This window comes from Antennarius striatus, chromosome 18 (assembly GCF_040054535.1).
Source record: "Antennarius striatus isolate MH-2024 chromosome 18, ASM4005453v1, whole genome shotgun sequence".
NCBI lineage: Eukaryota > Metazoa > Chordata > Actinopteri > Lophiiformes > Antennariidae > Antennarius > Antennarius striatus.
Window position 1 is genome coordinate 3,628,139 of NC_090793.1, and position 15,630 is coordinate 3,643,768.

A 15,630-nucleotide genomic window follows, 5' to 3' on the forward strand; every position below is an offset into this window, starting at 1 on the left:
TTAAAAATTATTTTATTATATGAAAAAATAGAATGTAATGAGTAGAACGGCAATTGATATGGAATTTTTTTGTTATGAATTTCCTGGAATGTTCTGAAAATTATTATTATAAGAGCGGCCGGAGAGAAATAAAAAAAACATAAACAAATAAAAAACACAATTTAAAAAAAAAAAAAGTTCATCCGGAATGCTTGAGAATACTTGTTTTTTGCATACTTGTCGGGGGAGAGGGAAACAATCCTATTTTAAACCCAAAACATCCCTAAACATCACATCTATACACGACAGGGGCAAACATACAGTGACACCGGTGCCTCTGTATTTTAATACAGAGGCGCTCCAGACTCCCCCTCTCCGCCCCCCCTTCGGTCACGTGACTCCTCTTCTTTTTTTTCCTCCTCCTTCTTCCAAGTTGAAAGGCAGGAGCGGCGGAGCGGAGGGGGCTCACTGGCACAGCTTCCCTTCCTACTGGCTGTTGATGCGGCGTCTTTGCACCACATTTTGGTTTGTTTCTGCCTCGGTGTGATTCTTTCTTTTTTTTTTTTTTTTTCTCCCCACGCTAACCTTTTCCTGAGCGATGGCGGGGGCTATTATAGAAAACATGAGCACCAAAAAGTTGGTGATAGTGGGAGTTATTCTGCTGCTGTTCCAGGCGTTCGCCTTCATGGTCGGAGGTTTAATTGGTAAGTTTCCTCCTTTCTTCATACCTTCAGATGTTGTTAGCTAACGTTTGTTTCACAAGCTAGCGTCTCGAAAAGGTGAATGCGTAAAGTTTCAACTTTAAAAACCACCCGTTTTTGTTGACTTGTGTTTCCACGAGAAAGAAAAAGATGTTAAGGGGTAACTTTTAGCTGTATTTGACCCATTTACGGTCGCCTTCGTCGGGCGCTAACAATGAACTAAAGCGCACCTTTAAGCTAAAAATCACTGCTTCGTATCTAAAAGGTGTCTTCGCGATAAAATCGTTTTCTTCGCCCTAAAAATCACGCATGATTCCACATTTGGTGTCTTCATGTGATATTTTTTTTCTCTCTCTCAACATGCTCTGAAATGCATTCCACCTTTTGTGTAATCTCACTTTGATCCTCCTCTTCTTCACCCCCACCTCCCCTATATGTGTGTCTGCTATGAGAGGCCCTCAGGCTCTATCTCCACCTTCCTTTCCCTCTTCCTCCTCCTCCTCCTCTATGAATCCTTCCCAAATCCCCAGAGCATAAATGTCTGTTCCTTTTCTCCCCCTTTCATTTCCATCGAGACAGACGAGACAACACATCTGTCAGAGTTGCCGTTTGCCTGGAGGACAGCATCAGAGTTGTTGTCAAGTTTCTTCAAATCTTCCCTCCCACTCAGATTCGGAACCCGTCTTCGCTACGAGTTGATGGAATCTGGGCTGCGTTTGAAAGATGCACGTCTTTCTCCTGCTGAATCAGGGGGACACCAGTCTTTTTTCTCTGTTTCCTCTCCGTCCGTCTCGCTCCCCACACGGCTGGTGATAAATTAGCTTGTTTGGTTCGTTTCTTGGCTGAGATGGTTTTAATGAAGCCAGATTCCTTTGTGTTTGCTTGGTGGCCGAGGGCGGCGGGGGTAATTGAGTAGAAAGGGGTTTTTCTTCACTTGTTTCCCCACAGACCCGGGAACACGGCATGGGGTCAGCCGGCTGAGGGGACGTCCATTATTCTGGACACAGTGCGATGGAGACTGGAGGAGCCGGTGTGCTGATGGACTCCCAGGGTCACCGGGATAATTGAACTCCAAGTGGTTCCAGATAACTGGTTTAGTTCAGTTCATTGTGTCTTCTCTGGTGCGGTGGGATTATTTTATTTTTACACCGCTGTAAACCCAATCCGTCCAAGGTTCCTTGAAGACAGTCTTTGGTTGTGTTTTTATGATTTTTTTTTGAGCGGTTTCTGGTGTGTCCTTCAGCTATTTGTCAAAAGATGCGATCTTCAGATAAAGGGTAACTTCTTTTTGAAGTTTTGCTGCTGCAGCCAAAATGCTGAATTATCCGACCTGAATATTTCAGTCTTCAGGATTCAGTTGATGTTCTTGACAGGATTTAGCAGCTTTGAGTTCTCTTGGATGTCTTCTAATCCCTCTCCTGAACTGAATCCGGAGACTCAGGGCGTTCATTCCCAATGAGTCAGTGCTTCCCTCCAGCAACAATGACAGTAATCTGTAATTAGGTCTTGTGGAGTCTTCCTGGATGTGTCACAAATTGCTTGGCGCATTCAGGACTTGAGTATTTCTTCTCGTCTTTTCTGCCTGGAAATAAAGAGATGCATCTGGACGATTTATTTTCAGGTCTTTCTACTGTAATTCAGTAGATTTCTTGGATTGTTGGGCTGCAAACATGTCAAAACGGATGATTTGCTTGTCGATGGGGTCAAATGATTTGACTACTAAAGTCTTAGGTTTATTCGTTTTTGCAGAACTTGTTAACTTGAATGTCCTCTGGTTGCATAACTCAATGCAAGACTATAACATGAATCATGTGGTTTCACATTTGTCTAATTTTCTAATCTAATCTACTTCTATGAATACACAGCTTCTTTCAAATGCTCAGTACGGATTAATTTAGAGCTGCAATGAAAAATTATTTCCACTATCAACTAATGTCACCTGCAGCGATGGTTGGCTATCATCACACAGTGATCAATGGCTTTATCGCCACAGTTAGAAAGAAATCAGTGCCTCCACTGCATTACTGATTTGATCTGGTACTTTGAAACATGTGCATCAGATGATGTTTCTCCTGTCCTGACAATAAAGGCAACACAAAACCACTATCAGATTAGACAACCTTATGAGTCAGATTGTTTAAGACGTTTTACTGCCTTTGGAGCATCAGTCACTAGATAACTACTCTTAATGGAATACTGAAAGAAAACCTGAGTTGAAAGCCTCACGTTGGCATCCAGGTGGAAGTTTGAGTGCCACACTCCAGGCTAAATATCCTAACATCACTCATGACCTGGATCTCGTTTTTGGCATCATCACATTGTGAGTTGAACTAATTCAGTTGGGAATAAAGGAAATAGCTATTCCCACAGATATTTACCAAGCGTGATAGTCCAATTTCCTGACATCCACTTCCCACATGATAATAGCAGCTAAACAGGTTTTTAACACCAGCTGTTTATAACAACTTGTGAGTTTAGAGCTTTACCTCAAGGCTACGATTCAACCGTCGAGCCTCGTATGAAGTTAAATAAAGATGGATCTTCAGCTTTCACAGCAGAAGAACGAAGTTTTACTCCCCGCATGATAACGAACTTCCCTGTGAGATAATGAACAATCTTTTCCCAAGCACCGCTGACATCCTGTGAGCACAAACTACAAACAACAGCTCATGAATCTCTTTGCATAAATATTGCAATTGGTTCTTGAGTGCTTTTGGGAATTTTCAACGTCAATTATTTCAGAGGAAAAGGGAGCAGGAGAGAGAGCCTCGAGGCTTTTCATAAACAGAGTCAAAAGTAATCGCCCAAGTTTTTTTTTCACAGAATTCAGCTTTGAATCCAAAGTATTTATTGTGGTTTCTGAAGTTTTAACTCTCTCCATGCAGCGTTTAATACCTAACTCTCAAATTAGTGTTGAATATAAGTGGGATTTTATTTTATTTTTTTTCTGAATTCGCTCTTTTTCTTTTGTCTTCCCAGCTCCCAGCCCCACCACACCCGTCCACTACATAGCTGTAAAGTGCGTGGATGCCGTCAAGCACCGACAGGAATCAAAATGGTTCGCTCCGTGGGGACTGAACCATTGTGACAAGATCGAGTCCTTCGACGAGGACAAGGCCAAGAAAATCGAGGCCAACAACATCGTGTTTGCCGTCCACATTCCTCTGCGAGAAATGGAGATGAGCCCCTGGTTCCAGTTCATGCTGGTCATCCTGCAGTTTGACATTGCGTTCAAGCTTTACAACCAGATAGGTGAGAAGCAAATGCTTTATGGGTTTGAATCAGGTTGTGGAGAAAAACGGCTCATGTTTCTCCTTCAGGACACAGGAAGAAATATGATGCGTTTTTGGAAAAGGCCATGTTGTCTTACATGGGAGGGTCTCTGAAGACAATCCAAAGGGCTTTAATGTATGTTGAATAAGTAAGTTTGTGTAATTGACCTCTCGCAAGTTCATGGGTCATGTTACATTTTTAGTGTCTGAGGTTTTTTTCTTTATTTCTGTAAATATTGTTGCGATATTATTTCCTCACAATCTAAAGGTAAATATTTGCAGAAGCAGAGAATCATTAAGCTCACCTGAAGTATTCACTTCCACAACTTCATGAATCAATTGCAGACATTCCACTTTCACCTATATTACTTTTTCTTTTTTACTTGGTCATCCCTTTACAATGTGGTGGTAGGACGATGTTTAGTGCTCATTTATCCATCATCAAATTTTGAGAAACGGACAAACGTTTTTAGTAGAATGGATTTAGTTGACTGTTGACGACGAAGAGAAGTAATCTGAACTTTTCTCGTCTTTTGGCTTTTGAGCAATCAAATCTTCAACCAAGGTTGTTTGGATTGATTTGTTTTCCCACTAGAAAAAACCAATGTTTAGAGAGTAGTGACTCTTTTAAAAAGATGTTTTTAGTGTGACATCACAAATGACCAGCAAATACAACTGCTGCTAATTTTGAGTAAATTTCAAGGACAAACAAATCCGTGTCGACAAGGATGACATCAGCTGGATACAGTTGGGGCAAATCAGACAGATTTCAGTTTGATGGTAGATTGTCTACATTGTCCTAAAATGGACTAAATTTACAGTGGAAGCTCAAATTTAGACTCTAACCCCTTTGTTCTGTCAGTCATGTGAGTAATTGTTATTATGGCCAATTTAAAATGAACAGAAATGTAAAGAATCATATGACAGTTTGTGATGTCATATTATATGCCTGGAACAGAGTGCTCTGTCTGTCACATGATTGAGACTTTGACAGATTTTCATCGAAGCTATAGGAGGTAATGTGAGAACAAGTATAGTGCCTGGAAATTTTACAACTTTAATGCAAACCCCCCCCCCCAAACAACAAATGCAACAAGACGCCAATGACCACAAAGGTATTCATATATAGCAAATGAAAAATTAAACCGATTTGAGTCCTTCTCGATAGTCTAAAACAAGACAAACCAAGATTTACATTTCCTTCCGTGAGCAGCAACTAGATTAATTTCCCCAAATTTCCCCACTGTGGGACAATAAAGGTTTTATTATTATTATTATTTATTATTATCTTATAAAAATCTAATGAACCCCAATCCTCGAATTTATGGAGCAGAATCTCATCCCGTCTTCTGTCTCAATCTGTGCTGTAGGTCTGGATTCTTGTTTGAGGCTCTGACAAACGAACACAAGGCCATTGACTACCTTATCTTTGTCCCCCCCACCCCACCCCTACTCCACCCCAGCACCAAGCACTCATTGGTCTGTTTCCAGCAACAACACCGCTGTCGAGGAGGTTTAGTTTCCGTAGTGATGGCCGCTGGACTGTCGTGGAATGTTTGCATGAAGTGAGGCGACTCTGAGCGAGTCTGGGGCATCGCAGAGACACTCCCTGCCAGCTCTCATTCGCCCCCCCCCCCACACACACACCTCTTCTGTTTTTTTTCTTTCACACAGGCCACTGGGTTTCTTTCTCTTCATTCCAGCTTGTTTCATAATGACACAAGAGGCACTCTGGGAGGTTGGAGGAGAGAACACTTGGCTGTGTAATGTGAGCTAAGGATACAGTTTTAATAGCTTAGCTTTGGATGTTTTTGTTGGATTCACGAGGGTGGGGTAAAAGGGGGGGGGGCTCAAGGCCTTGTTTGAGTTAATATCAAGGAGGAAGAAGGAAGCAACGCAGATTAGGTCCACTTTGGAGAGAAGACCGAGGCTCTGAATGTGTTGATAAATGATCCGACTGAATCTCACCGTTCCACTCGAATCCCAGTTGAGTCGACCTCAGTCTCATCCATGAAGCACAGATTCTCGACAGCTTTGATGTGTAGTTGGGATTTCCTTCATGTTTGAGTGTGTAATCCCTCTCCTGTTGAGTGAAGCATAAATTAGCTGTCTTCAGTTCGTAGTGTTGCTGGTCTAATAATAAAAGTTCGCTGCCGTCTGTCATCAGGACTTCATTTTGTCCGCTCACTGGAAAACTAAATTTTTTAGGCGAGGGGTTGTAACAGACATTGAATTGAAATATGGATTAACAGTAAAATATGTACAGTATTTTCCGCACTGTAAGGCACACCTAAAAGCCTTTAATTTTCTCAAAATCTGACTGCGCCTTATAATCTTATAAAAAAATAATATTTAAATTTATATATATATATATATATATATATATATATATATATATATATATATATGTATATATAGGCCATTCATTGAAAGTGCGCCTTATAGTGTGGAAATTGCTTTATTTAGCCTATCTGTCTCCATTTTGGCTGCAACTTGATTTTGGGCCACGTATGCATTGATTTGTAGACGTGCCTCCAAAGGTTTGTCTTTTCTCTCCCCAGAGGAGGGGGCGTCGGTCACCATCGACGTGGGCCTGGCCTACAGGGATGACACATTCTCTGAGTGGACAGAGATGGCTCACTCTTTGGAACAGAGGAAGCTCAACTGCAACTTCACCGCTGCCAAGGTGTGTGGATGACCTTCAGTAACTCCACGTTTTACCAGTGATGACTGAGCATGATGGGTATTTAAATGAAAGGGTGTTTAAAACAGATGTTCTGCTGTTTGTTTTAACTTCAGACCATTGACAATGAGGGGCGTTACTACGACTGTGACCCCATGCCTTTCATGGAGTTGGGCAGCGTGGCCCATAAATATTACCTTCTCAACATCCGCCTGCCTGTCAACGAACGCAAGAAGATCAACGTGGGGATCGGAGAAATCCGGGACATTCGGCTTGTTGTGAGTGAAGCGTTTTATCATGTCGCTTAATATTCATCTATTCATCTTTGACTAACTTCACTTTTAATGCTAATATCGTGAGGAGTTAGCATCGGCCTGCACAAGACAAACTGATAACGTCACAGGTGTTTCTTTCCGTAGGGAATCCATCAGAACGGAGGGTTCACACAAGTGTGGTTTGCCATGAAGACCTTCCTCACACCCAGCATCCTCATCATCATGATCTGGTACTGGAGAAGGATCACGCTCATGAGCAGACCTCCTGTGCTGCTGGAGAAGTAAGCTACGTCTCTTTGAATGATGTTTTATGTAGAAATCTAGAGATAAAAATACACCCGGAGATGATCCATAAACAACACTCCCCCTTAACGTTAGAGTGGCAGACGCAGGCTGTTGTGTTCGCAGCAGATCCTTTTTGAATGTCATGCGGCAGTAAGCTGAAGCTACACCCCCAGCTGTGCTTTTTTGGGGGGGGTGAGACACACAGGGATCAGTGAGAGGAAGCGCTCTGCGCTCCGGGAGACAAAGCAAAGCGTGAAATGCGTAACAAAGTCTGTGAGCTAGCACTCAGGGCAGACATGCTGTGTGCACACACACATACACAGACACACACACACACACACACACACACAGTTATAACGTCGCTACTGCTCTCTATATTTTCCGGCTCATGGCTCTTATTCCCCAAATGGCCTTCAGAGTCTAAGGAAGTGTGACATGTACCCTATTTGTGGAAGGCGGATGATTTTTTTTCTTTTTCATGCTGTAAAAACTGAACTCGAGGCTCTAGTCCATAGTGGTGTCAGAACGGTGACCGTCTAAACATAGACGGAGAAATTACTTTTTTTCAGCGACTTCCCATGCACCTGGCTCATTAAAGTGGATCTCAGATGCAATGAATGTTTTTATTCGCACCTGTTTTTCCCCATCATCAGAAAGTCCCACATTAAAAGGTCTGTCTGGGGCGTCTATCACAGGTTATCGTGCCCTTTGTCCCACAGATGGACGCCTGCCTCAGCCCGTCTGCCTGTGTTGGTGTTCGGGGCACATTCCCTGCATACCAGTTAAATGTGGCTTCACTCTGTTCGCTCTGCAGAGCATTGCTGAGTAGCAGTCTGGAATGAAATCACTTTGGAGCTGTGTTGCATTACTTTTTCAGTCGCGGAGGAGGAACACATTTGCTTATGCATGTTTTCTCTCCTTTCTACCCTCACTCTTTTTATTCCTCTTAATGTTGTGTTTATAAGCAGCCTGTCATCTGCTGGTGGCCTGCAGGAAGGAGCTGCAGGCTGTTGCATGTTGATCTCTTTTCAGTCCTCCTGTGGGCTGATTGTTCTTTTTATTCATCCACATTTATTTTTATTTAAATGTCCAGTCTGAATCGTACAGCAACTTCTGATCAGGCTTATTTGTGATTAAACTGAATACATTTTTTGGCAGTGAATGTGTCAATTCCCCCTATAAGTTTAGGTTAGTTTGATTTTTAATGCATTAAATGTGTAGAGATGGTGGTTTAGGGACCCAGATGTATTTACAGTATTTTCCGCACTATAAGTCGCACCTAGAGGCCTTTAATTTTCTCAAAAACCAACAGTTCGCCTTATATATGAAAAAAGTTTTAACATAAGCCATGCATTTAAGGTGCACCTTATAGTGTGGGAAAATACTGTATTGAGATAGTTTATGATTGATGCTGATTTCCAGTTCAAACGTTGTCTCTTTTTAAAAATTGAAGTGTTTTTGTTTTCTGTATGCGGGTGATAGTGCTGATTATTATCTATTTCATGCTACAAACTAGAATAGCTTGATTAAAATCCAGTTTTTAGTTGACTTCTAATCCTGCTGCCTTGGTAACAGTCATGTCAGGTTTTTGTTGTTTTGAACTCTGTTTCTTGCCCCCTCAGGGTGATCCTGGCTCTGGGTATCTCCATGACTTTCATCAACATCCCGGTGGAATGGTTTTCCATCGGCTTCAACTGGACCTGGATGCTGCTTTTTGGAGACATCAGGCAGGGCATCTTCTACTCCATGCTGCTCTCCTTCTGGATCATCTTCTGCGGGGAGCACCTCATGGTACCGGACAGCCTGACTTTAAACTGAGCAAACAGATATTGAATTCAATTACATTATGTGTTTCATCACTTAACTACCTGCTGAATTATACAAACAGCATCAGAATCAGATCTTTATGATCAAGATCAAATTAAGATCAGAGTGAATATATCTGCAGATACTTTACATCTCAGTGCTGTCATGCAGCCACACGCCAAATACCTCTTTAATTATTTATGTCTTCTGGGTTTTTAATATTTCAGTGCTTTATAAAATTAGATCTTTAGTCAGTGGATATAAAAAGAGTGAACTTATACCCTTTTTTACATGACGCAGCTTTTTTTAAGTCGACTCGGAATATTCTGTAAATATGTGGATAAAAATGTGAACCGATAATGGAGATGCTTCATAAGGGAACAGGAAAAAATATTTAACACAGCTTGACTTCATTTACTGAGAGTTCTTTATGAAATGACTAGCAGTATGTTCTATCTTTTAACTGGTTGTGTCCCTTTTGTTTCAGGACCAGACGGAGAGGAACCGTTTCTCCGTCTACTGGAAGCAAGTCGGACCCATCGTGTTTGGCTCCTTCTGCCTTTTCATCTTTGACATGTGTGAGAGGTGAGACCAGAAAAGAGATGCCTTTCCTAATGTCTGTCTGCAGTCCGTATAATGTTGAATATTTTAATTGGATATAGGAAGACGATGTAGAGGTCAGTGTTCTGAATACATGTCCATAGAAACTTAATAATATGTCTTTCCCCAGGGGGGTCCAGCTGACTAACCCTTTCTACAGCATCTGGGCTTCAGATGTAGGAACAGAGCTTGCTGTATCCTTTAAAAAATATATGAAAATATCAGAAAATAAATAAATAAATAATGGCCTTCTGAGACTGCAGTCAAATCAGGTTTTACAAATTCAGCCGTCAGTAAACTCGTTGATGCTCGTTGCTCTGCTGTTATCGAACAGATTTTTGTCTTTCCTGATGCTAAAATGCAGATCTTTTAATTACATTATAACTTAATGCATTGCTTCTGGTACGTGTGACACATCCTTGGCTTTAGCATAAACTGGGAACTGATCTCTTGTGTAATGAGATGAGAAATAATTCATTGATACCATATGCTAAAGCATTGCGGGGTCTCAGGGTGATCTGCTTGCCTGCTAGATTGAGAAAAATATGATTCATCAGCACAGCTCTTGATGAATAACTTCAAGACACGCAGCTTTTTGGCAGGATTTTCTCCTCTTGTTCTCTTGAGTTCCGTTCTGTACTTTTCCTTGAGTCTTGCCTCAGATGGCTTTCATAATTGTGGCAGGGATCTGCGCCTGTCTGTATTTCCTCTTCCTCTGCTTCATGGTTTTCCAAGTCTTCCGCAACATCAGCGGCAAGAGGATGTCCCTGCCTGCCATGTCCAAGGCCAGACGCTTGCACTATGAGGTGGGCATGTTTGTCTTTTAATTAAAATATACTTTTTACTCATGGAATATGTTTTCTTTTAAGCTGCATGCGTGTAACCCCGTGTCTAACCCCGTGTTTAACCCCGTGTTAGGGGCTGATTTTCAGGTTCAAGTTCCTCATGCTGGTCACGTTGACCTGTGCAGCCATGACTGTCATTTTCTTCATCATCAGTCAGGTGAGTCCCACAAAGAACACTCCTGAAGACTGTTTTTTTAAAATAAATAACCAAAAATGTTATTTATTTATTTTTTAATTGTCATTGACATGTCTTTGTCTTGCCACAGGTGAATGAGGGCCACTGGCACTGGGGAGACTACACAGTGGAGGTGAACAGCGCCTTCTTCACCGGCATCTACGGGATGTGGAACCTCTACGTCTTTGCCATCATGTTCCTCTACGCGCCGTCTCACAAACGCTACGGGGATGAGCAGTCAAGTGGTCAGTGCATCACCGGTAAGTAAACATTTCTACTGACAAGTCGGCCGTAAGTGTTTATAAGTTTGTATGAACTTAAATTGTTAGCTTAGCAGGTATTTCTTGAAAAAATAGCAAGCAAAATAATTTACAGTATTACCAGTATTAACCCCAGACAATCTAATTTATTATACTTTTCTTACTGTTTTTAAGTCTTGTTATTCCAGACCAGATCAGATATGTTCTTTTTTATTGAAAGGTGTTGGTTGACACCAAGTAAATGTAAAAATACAACGAGCTCAATGATGCTGTTATTTAAATTGTCTAAAACTGTTCAAATTTTTTTGGGGTCCTTTATTTTTATTTTTATTGAACTTTATCTCCTCAACTCAATTTTGCATTATATTTTCTGTGAACGGGAAAATCAAATAACTTTAGCTCCTCTCTTCACGGATTGCCATTTGTGTGAATATGAAACAAATTCGACCAATGAGAATGCTTGAAGCATGTCACATCACAAGTTCACACACCAGAAGGAATTACGTAAAAAAAAAAAAGAAGTCAGTACAAAAGTTGGCAAAACTTGCTGCAAAGAAGAAGTTGTCAAACTAGAAGTTCTAGAAGTGTAAATAAGAATATAAACTATTATCAGAACAAGCAAAGCACTGAAAAAAACAAATGTATTTCCAAAATAGTAAATAAAGTTTTCTTTAAATATGTTGACTTATTTTAAAGCTACACATTTTGCTATTCTTAATCATTTCACTCTGAATCGGTTATAAATTTACTGATAGCCCCCCTGAAACCCCCATCATTGATACAACATCAGTAGTTTAACTGAAGTATATTGTCTTGTCGCAGTTCCTGCATGAACCATCGTAATATGACATATTTAATTGATATGACACTGTTGATCAGATTGGGTCGGTGTCCCAGCAGCGTGTGCTTCATTCTGATGAGAAGGAAAAAAAAGCCTCCGTTCACGCCAAGTTTGTTTTTTTAGAGAGGAAGTTATTCAGAAGGATCCAGTTTCCCAGGGGAAAGAGAGGTGTCTTTGGCCTGAGTGTCTGATTCTAATGGACACCAGGCTTCCTTCCAGACATAAAGGAAGGGGATCAGTGAAGAGAGGATGGAGGGGGGGAGGGGTTGTAGAGCAGGGAAGTAATGAAAACCATCCATCTCCTGACGTCACTGACGCAGTCGCAGAAAAAGAGGGGTTGAAGTTTTTGGATGCTTTCCCCGAAGTACATCAGCCGATCTCACGAGAGAGAGAGAGAGGCGCCGTTCCAAGTTCCAGTCCAAAGGCTTGATTTAAGATATTAGTTTCACTTCTGTTTAGAACAAGATTAAAGTATTCAAGTGTGTTTGAAATGTAAAAATCCAGTATTTTTTATCTACGTTGCGGCAAGAGGAACATCAAATCAAAGTAGTGGGGTAGATGATGTAGAAGAACTAAGAGAATAGAGTGTATTTAAGAGGAAACATGTCTGAGTGTCCAGAGTCTCATTTCTGTCCAGAGACAGTTAATAATCCCGCAGCGTAAAGTTTGAGAACAACACAAGATGGGTCTGATGTCATTGGTGAGCAGAATGCAGAAGGGAACACTCATAGGGTTAACAGTTGAATATTCCTTGAAGTCAACTTGTTATTAATGTGCAGGAGACGTCGGAGGAAACAGTGGAGAGGACATCCAGCTGACGACGACCGTCACCCACGGCGACGGCCCCTCTGAGATCTACAAGCTGGCTGGAAAAGAGGCCCAGGAATAAACTCCTTCACACTGAACGACTTGAGGACTCGTCTCTACTGCTCCCACCATCCCTTTCCTTAAATGTAGTCAAATAGCAGCCCCCCCCCCCCGTGACCTTTGACCCTGAAGCAGCATCAACACTTCTTCCACGCACCCATCAGTCCAACAGTTGCGGTCGTCTTCAGTGTGACTCTAGTTCCAGCCCAAAGTATCCCTTAAGACTGAATATTATCAACACTATCGGTCCTTTTCATTTCATGCTGGACTTTTTACTTACATTTCATACTTTAGTAAACAGTTTTTTTGTTTTTGTAAATGTTGCACAATGCTTTTGACACCAAAAAGACATTTAAGTTTAAAAAAAAAAAGGTCAGAACTTCTATTTGACAGCCGTCACACTCCTGTGATAAAGAACAATGTGATGAAAGTACATGGGTTGTATAAACCGGAGTTTTTTGACAAGGAAGGGCAGCAGATTTTTTTTATATTCTCACTCCCACAGTTTTTATTTTGTTTGCCTGATTATCTGTTTTGTATTCAAGTCCTTGGAGTCTGTCAGACACGTTCTTCCTTAGAAACTAGATCATGTTGTGTTCTGCCTTCGTTCTGGAGACATTTTAATATTATCACAGGGGGACTCCACATAACCACATCGGGAAATGCATACTACATACTGTATGTTCACATGTTACAATGTAGAGATCTATTTTTTATAAGTGCTCATTTTCAACTTTATATTGAATATATGCATCTTGCTCTATTACTGTTTTTGAAGTTCACTGTAGCCTATTATACATGGCTCTTAGTTTGCTTTTTATTCTAATTTAAATAAAAATGTTAATTGGTACCCTCATGTGTTTTTAATTGTTAATTATTTGGCCTTATGTATATTTTTTACAGCAAGTGAAAGAAACTAAATCATGGGAGTATATCTTCAAGGAATTCAGTGTGTCTTGTACTTGATCCTGATTATACACGCCATAGAATTGGGACTACAGGTATTTAAATGAAAGGTGAAACATCTTCAAGAAACTTTTAAGTCCAGTGGATGAATTTAAACTACTTTGAATAACCATGACCTGGATGAATGAGAACCTACACAGACAATATATAAAGGGTGTTTTATAAAAACCCTTCAATCTTGTCTACAATCCTTTTATAACTACATTTTATGCGATGCCAAGTATTGCATTCCTAAATGTGAACGTCTTTATGCAGGAAGAGTGCGCCCTCTAAAGGATCACCGAGGAACTGCAAGCGTTGACTTTTGTCTTATCGGTCAAGTTAGCCAGAGAACTACAGTATTGTGACACAGGAAGCTGTGTGTGACTGATGACCATTGGGATATTCTAGATTTTAAACTTTATTTGTCGTTTTAGTACTGCATCGAGATGTGTAAAGTATTTGTACAGTGAAAAATGTTTAGAATATTGTGTTGGAAGCTTTTCTTTACTCAATTTCAGAGAAATTCAATGTAAAAATATTGTAGTCATTTGTGAAATAGAGTTAATGTTGAACATAAAGGCAGCTCCTTCGGTATCAAACACACACACACACACACACACACACACACACACACACACACACACACACACACACAGACACACTCTCTCTCTCTCTTACTAGACTGGTTGCAGCTGATTTCACCCTTTTCTTTCTGCGACAGTGCATTCAAACATGTAGCACAACATTCTGGACTTCACTATAGTACTATTAAGGTCCCTGTGTGCGTAATTCTCTAAGTATTCAGCTTGCAGAGGAATGCATATCCCTTTAATCGATCTGTTTTGCCTTCACATACACATAACAATTTAAAAACATTATTTTTGGTTGATTCTGTCATATGATTGGCTATGCCGCTATATGTAGGACAGGCTTTGTGATAACCCTCAACAGAAGTTGTGGCATCGAAAACCGGTATGGCTGGTTGAGTGCGACGACATGAACATCCTCCACAGAACGCCTGGCCTTTTCCAGTCGTGTTACCTGAGACACTAACACTGCTTTTTGTTGTTATTTTCGTTGCTGATAAAGATCAATATACTTTTGAAATTTGTTCACAAAAACAGTGGTTTTCAAATCCTATGAATATCCCAAAGAAGGTTGCATTATATTTACAGAAAAAAAAAGAATTATGTGGATACTAAAATGGAAAATTAGCATGATTTCAAATGATTTAAACAGATTTTGTCATGAGGGAGATCAGAATAAAACAATTCCCTGTATGAAATGATACAGTTGTTTAATGTGATTAGTGTTACCATGGAGATATATGCTCTCCAATAAGGGAATTCTGTTTATACTCGTTTACTTATGTTTGCTCATTGGTTGAGTTATACAGAAACTGATGGATAAATTTTTGAGCCAAAATAGATCGTGGTGCATATTTGGTTGGATTTTTTTATTCATTGAATTTTCTTTAGTTTCCACACCAGTTTTTTACAGTACAAATTAAGTTACCTTAAATTATAATTAAAGGGCTATGCATCTAAATTTGAAAAGGGCTTTACTGCATCAAAGGTAAAAATTGGATCCCTTGTCGAAGGTAGGGGATTCGTTATCCCCCCCCCCCACACACACACATTCACAATGTCGCTTAAAACTGGAATTTGGTTTCTATAAATTGACAAAAGACCTGAATAACTTTAGGAACATCTGGTGTTACAAAAATATCCTATGCACTTTAGTTGATGACCACCTCACTTTTGCAAACTTCCTGTTATAATGTACTAATTTTTATATTGTATTTCCCTTTGTTTATTGGTGTTTAGTGTTTTTGAGTGTTTAGTGTTTTTGAAAGTTTCATCTAATGAAAAATTGTAAAATGTTCTAAATGTTCTAAATGTGATTGAAGGGTTTTTTTTTGCAAAAAATCTTCTTCTGAAGCACTTTAGTGCTTCATCTAATGTAAAATTGCAAAATGTTTGAATGTGATTAAAGTGTTTTTGCAAAAATCAAAAAAAATCACATTCACAATGCTTTTATTTTGAAAATGTTTTCAGGAAGTAGTCAATTAAAACTATCACACTTGACCGTAA

General features: G+C 40.2%; 1 protein-coding gene across 1 annotated transcript; it reads left to right on the forward strand.

The window, feature by feature from the left end:
- The first annotated feature begins 426 nt into the window (after nt 1-426).
- On the forward strand, nt 427-13,445 carry wls (Wnt ligand secretion mediator). Its single transcript, XM_068340354.1, has 12 exons — nt 427-683; nt 3,660-3,932; nt 6,514-6,638; nt 6,752-6,913; nt 7,055-7,191; nt 8,818-8,986; nt 9,489-9,586; nt 9,732-9,795; nt 10,264-10,407; nt 10,520-10,603; nt 10,713-10,881; nt 12,502-13,445. Exons 1-12 carry the CDS (start codon nt 578-580, stop codon nt 12,609-12,611), a joined length of 1,641 nt encoding a protein of 546 aa, XP_068196455.1. The 5' UTR covers nt 427-577; the 3' UTR covers nt 12,612-13,445.
- The last annotated feature ends 2,185 nt before the right edge of the window (nt 13,446-15,630 follow it).

Bases quoted from the DNA above. Each gene is read 5' to 3' on its own strand.
- wls (XM_068340354.1), top strand. From the start codon at position 578: ATGGCGGGGGCTATTATAGAAAACATGAGCACCAAAAAGTTGGTGATA. The intron at 6,914-7,054 runs GTGAGTGAAGCG...TTCTTTCCGTAG, and splicing joins TCCGGGACATTCGGCTTGTT to GGAATCCATCAGAACGGAGG. The intron at 10,408-10,519 runs GTGGGCATGTTT...ACCCCGTGTTAG, and splicing joins CCAGACGCTTGCACTATGAG to GGGCTGATTTTCAGGTTCAA.